The sequence below is a fragment of the Diadema antillarum genome, unplaced genomic scaffold (assembly GCF_040938485.1).
Source record: "Diadema antillarum isolate AM-2024a unplaced genomic scaffold, OU_Dant_1.0 scf00000000, whole genome shotgun sequence".
Taxonomy (NCBI): Eukaryota; Metazoa; Echinodermata; class Echinoidea; order Diadematoida; family Diadematidae; genus Diadema; species Diadema antillarum.
The window spans coordinates 33,704-45,850 of NW_027270889.1; the positions used below are offsets into that span (position 1 = coordinate 33,704).

The window sequence follows — 12,147 nt, forward strand, 5'->3', positions numbered from 1 at the left end:
TTCCACAAAAAATAATTTTTCATGAAAATTACACATTCCATCAACTTGAACTGACATATGTTAAGGGTAGCAATTATTCCCCCTGCTTTCTGAAAGCGGTTAGTCAAGTGCTCTTTCATTAATGTCGAAGTTTCTTTATATTGTTGTCCTCACATACGTCATAACCTCTATAAGTGATCTCCTCGTGCAGGGGTTCCAACGCCAAAACTTAAAAAAAAAAACACAACTTTTCCACTGATTGTCCGATTTTCCTCAAACTTTCACCGATGTGTTCTACTAATGTTTCTGCTCTTAATCAATCCACATTTCTCCTTGTTTTTTTTTTAAATCTGCTATAGGTCTGTTGTCATCCGTAGACAGTGATAGAAACATTACTTCTAACAATGTCTAAAAAAAGGTGCGCTTCCCTGCAGCGATAAACCACTTTCATTTTCAAGTTGTCAATTTCTATCGTCTGCATTCATATTCACGTTTTACAAACCTTGCTTTTCTGTGGACCACTCTTCTCCACAGTTATTCTTATCTATTTACCAACCTGTTGTTCTAAAGTATTTCACTCGATTGTAAATATTTTTTTATTACGTACTTTATGATCAACGCTGAATCATGTATTTCTTATACAACTTGATAAACAGTATGATTTGTGTAATTTATGCTTTATAAAATGTTTCATCCTTCTGTTTGATTACATGGAAATAAATGGTAATTGACTTGAATTGAATTTACATAGTGTGACTGGTCTATATAAGTCTGCAACCATTGTATAGGCTTAAACTTGCAGTTACTATGGCAGCAACCAATTAACAGCCAACCAGTTGTAAGCATTCGCTTCTTCGTTGCCACAGTATCCATAGTAACTGCGATCATTATGATTGAACACAAGTACCAACATCTCAAGGAAAAAGGCTTCTGTTTGGTAGAGATTGACCGATGCTCCAGAAGAAAAAAAAAAGATTAAAAATATTGAGAAAGACACAAGCTAGAGGTACACTATTCTCAGTGAGTATGCGCACAATGAAACTCTACCCAACGTCACAATAGAGAGAGGAAATCAATAAATAGGCTCCAGCCGCAGTCCAGTCCACGGTGACACCGCGTGTCACAAGGATGCCCGAATCAGACATAATTTCACTTCGCACATCACCACACAAAACTCCATTTACAAACAATTTAGGCTTGACAGTTTACGGTTTTTGAAGAATTCCAACAAGGCGTAATTAAAGGTGTTGGGAGAGTGTTTTTTTTTTTTCTCGTCAGATATTATACCAGTACAACATACTAAAAGTTTAACCCGTCCCGTTTGGAAATATATTCCTAGCTTATGAACGAATTATGTAGCACCAGTATAAGACGAAGAACAAGAAAAAATACAGGCAGGTGTACTCTTCAGGCACTTGAAAACTCGATTAAAAAAAACATGACCTTTTTGTGATCATTTCTTTTCTAGAAACTGAATTTAGAATGAATTCAAATCTATATAGATGGAAAATGAATGAAAAGGAAAAGATGAAGGAGGGATAAAAGAAGATCAAGAGGGAAGAAATGGAAGAGGTACAGAACAGAACAGACAGACCGACAAACAGACAGACAGACACAGACAACAAGACAAGGGACAGACAAAGATATAGGGACAGAGAAAGAGAATACAGAAGGGAGAGAAAGAGACAGAGAGGGAGAGAGAGAGAGAGGCATGCGTTCCAATTATGAAAGAATGATATATACCCGTAGGGTATATTGAGTTACGGTAAAGAAGAAGTCAGTTCTTCACGCTGTGTTATTTGTTAATGGGTCGACTAGGAGCCTCAGGCAACAAGTAATCCGTCTTTTCATTGGATGAAAGAATAGCTCGGGAAAAACTACCTTGCATAAGCAGTGTCCTATGAATACACTGAAACTGGTCTCTAAGGGTAAGGGGGAACGACCACACTACTTTTTTTCTTTCTGTTTGTTTGTTTGTTTGTGTGTGTGTGTGTGTGTGTGTGTGTGTGTGTGTTTCTGATCTTTTTCCGTATGCAAATAATAACAATCCTTACAAGTGAACAACACATTCCTTCCTCATTCAGGACATGACCTTAATTAGTGCAGTGAAAATAGCCCATGCAAATTACGACCTCACCATCAACAATATCGACGTAAAATATATCGACGTGGGCAATTTTCGCTATCCTGCTCATTTTGATTTAGGGAAAATGCACTGCAATTTCAGAAGTAAGTCAGTTACTAGGAAAATGGGGGACGGTGAATGTAACAAGCAAGTGAAAAAGAAATGCATTAGTATCACTTCAAAAAAAAACATCGTATCCTCAAACACCCTTAACTATAAACTGTGACATATGCACATTCTTTTAGCGTTAGATTTTCTACCAAAATCGTTTTAAGTTTTTATAAGCCTTTCAACAACTTTTTTTTTTCAAGTGTGCAAGAATTGGGAAACACTTTTTCACACTTTTTGCTGATACAATTTTTAACAAAATCAGTGTTTGTGTTTCATGTACCATTCTTGACTGATGATAGTTACAAGAGCAAGAAAAAGAAACCCGTCTCTTCAGATGATTTTGTTGTTCAAAGAAACCAAGGGTCATTCGTATGTCTGGTTCTAAAGCGACTTGAATCGTCATCATTATTCTTTAGAAATTTCAGATCATGAATGAAAGAAATGGCAGGTTTAATAGGTGCTTACCTTGGAAAAAACACAACGCGGTCAGCTGGCAAATGTCTACAAAGCAGTAGGCTTGAACGTAGCTCAGTTAAAGGAGATAGTAGAGTACCTGTTTGCTCAGTTCAGGTCCAGCGCAAGATCCGACATGGAACAATCGCAACTTCAATTATCACCTAAGGTTGAAAATGTTTGCATCTCAGCTGGAGCAAATGGAAACTCGTGCAAGGGGTGCCTATCGTAGTACTGGTGATTTGCTACAAGTCTGCTGATTAATATCCATCCCACCTCATGACATCTCTTTAACCTTTAGATTTCAAGAAATCAACCGAATCATCTGCGTGCTCATGATGCTGTGAGAGACAGGGTTGTCATCATGCGCAGACGATACCCAACCCTCGCATTTACGCAATAGAGTCCCCGACTTCCGATCTGGTAGCACGCCTCGAGCCGTATTATAAAGAGTGTCTCTGACTCAGGGCGCATGCGCACTCCAACGCGGAGCGCTATATGCATGTGATTGTAATGTACAATATTATAGTGTATTGTATTGTTCACGAGATCCATCAGCTCTTCTTGTAGGAAAAAGTGACTTGCTGTAGCAATGCTTCTCTTAACTCAGCGTCTATTAGTTGAATATCCATGTACAGTAATATTTTAGAATTGGAGGGCCGACGTGACTGCTTAAATCGGAAATCCTAATTTAGAAAAGTGATTTGATTTTAAACCGTTGTCAAGGCCAACATGTCTGTTCGCAACTAATAATGCAATAAACTATGGTAATAATTTACGTATAAATGCAATGACACGTACTCTTTTCATGCATATACGTGTAATGTATGCATATGATGTGCTTTTGACATTAATTATGTTAAGAAATAAGCATATCTAATTCATACATGTGAGAATGAGAAATTAACGAATGCTGGGTAACTAAAGGCACATGCACTTATTACAACTAGTTTGTAGCTGCACAGGGCTGTACATGATTTAACATCAAGTGCATGTATCATCAGTGCATGTGTATATGTACGTGAAATGGATACCAAGACATTGTTAGGTTTTTGATTTGTTATTGTTGTGGTGGGGTTTTTTTCTCCTTTTTTTTCCGGATTCTGACAAGCATTAAGAGTTTTACTGCAAAGCGCACTAGTATAATATATATACATATATACATATACACACATGTATGTATATGTATGTATATAAATATTTGTATCATAAGTCAGTGAGATATACATGCATACATATATACAGAAGGGAGATTAGGTAGATATGTGTGCAGATACTATGAATATGTGCTTATTCATTCTGTTTGCGGCAGATGTATACGCATTTAGAGTTGCAGAAAATAAACGTTTTGATGTGATGTATTGCACAATGAATAACAGAATAGATAAATTCAACTTGACAGAATTTGTCATAATAAACAATCAAAGCGCTCCAGACCTTTACATGATATGTTAATATATATTTTATTCTCTCAAAGAGTGTTTTCTTAATTATTGCGAAGTACAAAAGATAATGACACAATATCGTTGATTGTTTGAAAATGACACCAATAAAAAGCAGTTACAAATCAGAATATCAAAATGTGACACTCAAAAGAAATGCAGTCTTAAAATGAGTTACAGATTATGAACAAAAACCAAACTTATGCTAATAGCGATCAAATTCCCAAATGAAGCATTGGAACCAAGTTACGGCTCGCACAACATTTTCTTTAAATCATTCCGGTGGAAATTCTTGAATACTCAAGCTTCACTATCAATGTTGTTTGCCATATGCAAGTGTCCTTTCTGCAATTTTTTGTTTGCCAATTGTTCTTTATTCGTAAAAAACAACAACAACATAAACATATACAGTGATCGCTATGAGCAAGTAAATGGAGGTATATTCAAGATTAACTAGCAACTTCTTCTGAATCACCAAGGTGATAATGTAATAAAACCATCAGGCTTGTTAATGCAAAATTGGTCAAACTGCTGAACTCAAACAGCGATTATTAAAAGTACTATTCTAACTCGCTGTTCTCAATTGTACCTGAAGTGAAGCAGGGCATACTAACAGCTAACCAGCACCGGTGTATCGATGTGCTTTATAATCGCTCGCATGTGTTACATTTCACCGTCGGAATGAATTCGAAAAAAAAAACAAACCTTGAAAAGGTTTCACGAATATGCGTCATGTTTCTGCATGAAAACTATCCTTTTCTATAATATTCAGCGTTTGGAAATACTGTCACTTACGTTACCTCCACCTGCGTCGTTGCATGATCGCCTTGTCAAACGTCTGTGCATTTTGGTACTCAACTTATACTCTATTGTCTTACATAAAAACTGCTTAACGATGATTTATTAGTCATCGTAAAACCGTTATCATATCCCGATGTTTCGTATCTCACAGCTGTCATCTATCACAACATTATACAACATACATGTAAACACTATAGCATGTGTTTATCGGCCCTTGACTGTCTACGTCCATAAAGGGAATCTATTTTGTCAATGTCTGTAGGTTGTTTTTTTCCCATGCAAGAAAAGGTAGTATTTTTTCTTTTCATGCGCGACAAAACTCTGTTACAATCAGTATTCTTCCTCGTTTACATAAATTAATAAATTTTTGTTCTTAAAATCTCATGTCAAGTTTCGTTTGTGGACAATGAACTGTTTGTGAATTCAAGTAAAAATACCATGTCAACCTTCGAAAGACAATGTAGAAAAAAACACCTGATCGCCGACTCGTTGTATACTAAAGGAAATCATGACACTATGCCATGAATAGATAATGACGAATAACAGATCACAACAATAGATATTGCGTAACTTCTCAACCTAAAACCGTCGCCAATGAATCACGGAAATTCATTCCACATGTGTAACAATAAACACGAATGTATGCATGAATGCACGTGTGTATCAATGCATGTATTTATATATTCACACTTAAAATGGAAGCTCATGGATGACAATGGTAGATACAGCATACTGACATTAAATTGCGTTGTGCAGTTTAGTTATAAAAAGTGCTCTACTTAAAGAACCTACGCAATGTAAAGGCATGTTGACTCGTGTAAAAACAGCTATTACACCCTTACCATCACTCATGTGGCCAAAAGGGTATCTAAATATGTGCCATATATTTTATAGTAAAGTCTATACTTTTTTCTTCAGATTACTTGGAGATGCTCCTCAAAGAGTAAGCAAGCAAACAAACAAAAATAACTTCCATCATCAAACAACTGTCATCATCTTGCAATTATTACTAAAATATTATGAATAACGAAAGACATTGGAATGCACCTTCCCTTAACTGAGCATAACTCGCAAGTTTCCATGTTAATGAAGAAAAATAGTGGGAAAAAAAAGAATGACTATGAGAAGACGATACGTATTTAGATATACTTTTGGCCGAATAAGTGAAGATCATTGTTTTATGAATCGACACAAGTCAACATGTATTTGCATTGCACGGGTCCTTTAATCATGTCGTGACAGACTCCAATAAGGACTTAAGTTACAGTCTAGATTTGAATGTGCACCAAACTAGTGTATTATGTCACATCCACTTCAACACTTGAGGTGAGTGTCAGAAAGGCACTGCTGTTCATCACGTCGTTGCTGAATGCGATTACCTCTTACCATTGTTCCTTTTTCCCCATTATCGTTCCAGTTTTGCGCGATGAAGCGTCGAAAATGCTATGTGGCTACCTAATCAATGCCGACCTGACCCTAATCTCGAGCTTGAAAGTCAGTTTCGAGATGTTCATGGACATGATTTGCAAGAGAGATAGTGTCTTCTAAACTACTCTTCTCTGCTATGCAGCAAACAAGTAGGTTTAATTTGTATCGCTAAAATATTTCAGAATGAAATGTATTATATACACAGGGGATCAAGATGATTACAATGATTTCCAACTAGAAAATGATTTCGTTTCAGTCTTTTAGCCACACTGTCTTGTACCCTTTTGTGAATTTCCTTTATGTTATTTTCCTTTTGTTTTCTTTTGACAGAATACATCCTAATTGCAAGCGTAAACGTTATCATAACATCATTACGTCTTGCGAAGGCAATATGAAATATAGTGCACTTTACAAATGAAAACATGTTATACGTAGAATAAAACAAATGTCATTGAAACAATCGACAGGTATCATGTTAATCAAAAGCAATGTAAATATGAAAATTCTCTGATACCTTGATTTATAAACATACTCTTTCTTTTTACATGAAATATTACTTAAAAATGACTTTGTCGGAATCAATCTACGAACCACGAGAATTATTTGATATACCCTGTATATTCCTTACATACCTCTAATTTTCGTTCACTATATCAATGTCTACGGAGATATCGCACACTTTCCCCTCCTCTAAACCAAACGTCAGTCTTCCTTAATACAGAACGTGAATGATGTCATGGCGACCAAAGTCAAAAGTGCGAGTGGAGAGTTTGTTTGTTGTTTGGGTGTTTTTTTTTGACTGGATTTGAATACAAATGCATAGATTCTCCATTGGGAAACACAAACATTGCATTGAAAACCAATGTGTTGAACCCCACAACGAAAGACACGGTATACAGGACATTATTTTATATATAATGCTGATGTTATGACTTGTACTCGTCGTCTTCCCGCCGACAAAAGTAGCAGCAGGCGAGCAGGAGAATGACGAGGAGGATGAAAGCCAGAACTCCGAGAATGGCGAAGATAATGACCCAGTTTTCTTCTATTGTTCCGAGCTGCGGAGCAGCCGTCGGCCGCACAACAACTGTATGAAAATCAGTGAAAAGCTTTGTCAATTCCTAAACCCTCTTAACCATAATCAACCAATGCTATGATGAATACATATATTTATAGAATATTAAATACATAATAAATAATATAATATAAAAATATATGATGTAATATATATATATATATATATATATATATACACATATATATATATATATATATACATCATAATATGTATACACACATATATTCATATATTTTTTGGTGGTGAATATATATTTCATTTCCTGTAGTGTCTCATTAAGAAACAACATAATCGTCTTTATTGGGCTCCGAATCATAATTTGTTCCTTTTTCCAAAAAAAAAAATGCTTTTAATCTCTCTTATGTCACATTGTCACTTCTGACATTGTCATTATCAACATTATTCTTCTTCATTTTTCAGTGTCATCAGTATTATCATCATACAATAATCACTCTCAATACACCGTGTAGTATATTTTTATCATTAGTGGTTGTAACGATAGGGGTAGTAATAGTTGTATGACTGCTCTACAAATTTCTTTGAATATTGCCACTTGAACAAACCATGACTTCAATCGCTCTATGCTATAGTGATTTTTTCGCTGCTACCACGACGACTTACGTGTTTCGCAGTTTGTGCCTATCGTATCCGTCGTGCAGGTGCATCCATAAGAGGCGCCGTAGTTCACACACAGACCGCCATTCTGACAGGGGTTGGACGCGCAGTGGTCAATTTCTATGGGTGAGACAGGGATTTTGATAAGTTAGATTGTGACGTTGAAACACTCCGGTGATATAATACGTCTTTAAACTCTGTAATTTCGGTTTTGTTTTGTGTTTTCCCCACAATCTATTCATTGCTTCCAGTTATATAACACTTTGAAAGCAGAATCAATGTGATTATTTACACTAGAATGGTTTGCTGTTTTGCAAATTGCCCCACATCAACGTAAATATGCACCGATTATGTAGTGTTCTAATAGTGGCCATGATAAAAATCACGGGCACACAATTTGGGTGGGTCTCGAACCAACGATTTCCTGATTACTAGACAGGCGTGGGTAACCAATAGACTACCGAGCTTTCGCCGGACAGCCTGCAGTGCTGGTTCATGATGCTGGTTCTGGAACATGTTTAGAATTGTTCGGCATTTTGCGAAATCGGCATTTTGCGAAATCACGTCGGTCACTACATCATTGGAACCGACAGTGTGAAATTATCTTGTACACTGGAAGTTTGGTCGACTCATGTGAAAGATGAGAGCTCTGTTAAACTAAGCTCCACCAGCTCATCAAGTCCCGCATCAAAAGGGAACGACTTACGCACGAAGAAGACAAGTTTCTCGTCCTTCGTGCTATTGCTCTTACAATTTCCATGACACACACACACAAAAAAAAAACATTATCAACGCCGAAGAGCTGTCAAAATATCTTCACATACAGTCACACACTCGTGTCCCTGTCTTAGGGTCAAGTGTAAAATTTCCGGGTTGTTTTAATCGTCCATCTTAGTGTTAGGTGTCTGAGTTATGGTGTCATGTTTTACAGAGTTTTCGTGTCTTATACCTTGTTCGCAGTACAAGCCAGTGTAGCGACTTGCATCGCAGTTGCACTCGTAGGCTATCTCGGAGATGGCTGTACATGACGCATTATTCTGGCATTTGTGTGCAACGCATGGATCTTCCCCTGTCAAAAAGGAAAACACAACAACAACAATAATAATAATTCCGAATCATAACGAAAGTTGGATTCTCTCTTCATCTGACTAAGATACCTGAAGATGATGACAGTTTAAAGCGTGGAGCTTTGATAAAATCACGTAAAAAGTTGGAACAACAAATTTCACAGCACGTTATAATAATCGATAGCCTATCAGTAAAAGTACCACATAACAAGCTGCAACGTAAATCTCCTATGACAAAGGTGGGAAGATGGAAGCCAGCATAATCATTAACAAAAATACGCAGCAAGTCGATTGAGTTACATGTCTTTTGAACAAACGTAAGTAAAACTTTCTTAGATTGGAGGGATACTCTGGTCTTCTAAATGTTCTTCTCACGGGCATAATGACTGAACTTCTGGATACTATGATTATCTCTCTCTGAAAGTCTGAATGTTTGGTAGTTTGTTCTGCAACCATTAATCACCATACACGCTACGCGTATACACAGTCAAGTATTAATATTGGTAAAATATCCCATTCTGTAAACTTATATGGAAACTTGCCGCTTGCAGCTGACTTGTTTGTTTGTTTGTTTGGGTTTTTTTTAACATTACTTAGAGCAGGTGGCCAAGAGAAAGCCCCGTCGTTGAATTAACGTTTCAACAAAAAAATAATAAAGACTAAAACTTACGTGTCGAACACAGGGCTCCGGTGAATCCCTTGAGACAAACACATTGCGAGACGCCATTTTGCTTGATACAGGTACCACCGTTCTCACACTGAATACCAGACGAACAACGCAGGGCAGTGTCGTCGGCTGCAGAAAAAGCCACAAAAAGAGAGAATAGAATAGAATAGAATACAATTAAATAAAATGCGACAGACATGGAGAAGTAATAGAAATCATTACAGTGGCAGAAGTAGTAGTCGTAATACCGGTGGTAGGAGTTGTCGTCAAGACAATGAGGTAGAAAGAGTAGCTAGTATTACAACAACAGGTTACTGCTTTGTTTGTTTGTTTGTTTATTTGTATGTTTGCTTTGAATTTACGGCAGAAGTAATATTGTGATGATCAATAAACAATCATTAACGATTCTCACCCGTTCTGCAGTCGTCGCCCGTCCATCCTGAGGGGCAAATGCACTGGTAACTCCCCCGAGCCGGTTCCATGCATACTCCTCCGTTGGCACAGGGTAAGCTCCTACACGCCAAATTGGCTGAAGGATAATTTTAAGGAGAGGTTTCAATTACGGTCTTTACTTTATTTTCTTTCATTCATAGCATTCATGTCGATAATTAACAAGTTAACAGTCGAAAGTAATTATAAGTAAGCATAGGTACTTTTTACAATCGTGTAGGAATCACGTAAATAAGCAGTTAGGTCTACACAGTAAAATGGCTTAGCGTCTTAGGTGTGTAGTAAAACAACCTACATCGAATATAATACCTTACCATATCGACAAAAATTATGAGCATAATATGTCACTTCCTTAATGGACAAGGAAGACTTTCTTTTATCAAAAACATTAGTGGAGAGATGTAGCCTATATGATGAACAGTTGCCATGGAAACGTACTTCCTCTGCAGTCCGGTCCCATGAGGGCGGTATCGCAGTCGCACGAGTATCCGTTAATCTCATCAGTGCAGGAATAGCCATTCAGACAAGGACCACTTGCACACTCGTCAACATCTATACAGGAAGGATAAAAAAGAAGTATGTTAAACAAAGACACACATGGTAGGGAAAATAGTGGAAGGGGAGGGGATGAGAGACTAGTTTCTTTTTAAGCGTAAAATGGAATTACAGGTATTCCTTTTCAGCGTTGGCCAGAATAATTTTCACTTTCTTACACTACCCTAAACCGAGTCAAAACAGAAACATGTCTAAAACCTATGGACGTCGGTACGAGCGGACGTGATTAGGAGCTCTGCGCAACTTGGAGCAAAATGGACTGAAATTACTCAAAATTGCGGATATTTTGTGTAACGTAGGTGGAACCTGTCATGTGTCTGTGAAATCTAGCATCTTGAGAATATTAACTGCAAAGAATAACCGAAGCTGTTGGTGGAATTCAACAAGAGAAATGACCGGGAAAACACAAAAAGGTAAACGCGGGACGGCAGCTACCAACCAGCAACAGCCCATTGGCTCCCCCAGAGAGCCCGGGCAGGAACAACCAGCTCTCGCTAGTTGTGCACCGGACCAAGCCGAAGAACCCACCTGTGTGTTTAAATTCGGCGCCTCTCGACACGTACGCTGATCACGTGACTCGAAACCGGCGCGTACTGAGTACTTCGACGAATGACTCAGCACAGATACCACCCGAGACGGGTCTGAACTCCGCTATAAGACAAGTCATCGAAAACCTCCTCAAAGATGATGTCTTCGTGAACGAACTTGTTCGTACCATACAAGAAAAGTTGCTCCACAATATGAAGGAGTCCATTTGCCAAGAGGTAACCGACTCGGTTAAATTTGACATTGACGAACAGAATGATGAAATAACGTCAATGAGGAAGCAGATCCATGACTTGCAAGACGCCAATGACGAGGCTGAGCAATACTCTAGACGGACATGTCTCATCTTCAGTGGCATACCCGAGACCCCCGATGAGAATACCGACACCAAAATCATCCAATTTTGCAGAAGTGACCTCGGAGTCGATATCTGCGAGGAGGACATTGACCGTACTCATCGACTGGGCAAGCCGAGCACGCACAACCAAGCCAGTGGCGTCTCCACCAGAGGCTCGTCAACGAAAAACGCTTCACGGACACCTACCCGGAACCTGATTGTGAAATTTGCCAACTACCGCAAACGCGAAAGTGTTTATAGTGCGAGGTTCAAGCTCAAGAATGCAAACAACATAGTGTACATCAATGAGAGTCTCACTAAAAAGCGAAAAGATCTGTTCTGGAAGATCAGGAGCAAATACAAGAAAATAATCAGCAGAATATGGACCCAGGATGGACGCATTTGTGTCAAGCTACGTAATGACATGGGACGTGTGATTGTATCAAGGGAAGACGACCTCACCAAACTAGACAGGTACTTAAACTGAACTCAA

The 12,147-nt window shown here is 38.0% G+C and overlaps 1 protein-coding gene across 1 annotated transcript in view; it reads right to left on the bottom strand.

Annotated features, from left to right (window-relative positions):
* Positions 1–7,265: 7,265 nt before the first annotated feature.
* The window catches only part of LOC139724970 (uncharacterized), a 54,066-nt gene continuing 49,184 nt past the window's right edge, over positions 7,266–12,147 (bottom strand). The window contains exons 45-50 of the mRNA XM_071639401.1: positions 10,655–10,768; positions 10,179–10,295; positions 9,770–9,895; positions 8,982–9,101; positions 8,039–8,152; positions 7,266–7,426 (exon numbers count right to left, since the gene is read on the bottom strand). Coding sequence (XP_071495502.1) covers positions 7,266–7,426; positions 8,039–8,152; positions 8,982–9,101; positions 9,770–9,895; positions 10,179–10,295; positions 10,655–10,768 — 752 coding nt within the window. The remainder of the gene's footprint in view (positions 7,427–8,038; positions 8,153–8,981; positions 9,102–9,769; positions 9,896–10,178; positions 10,296–10,654; positions 10,769–12,147) is intronic.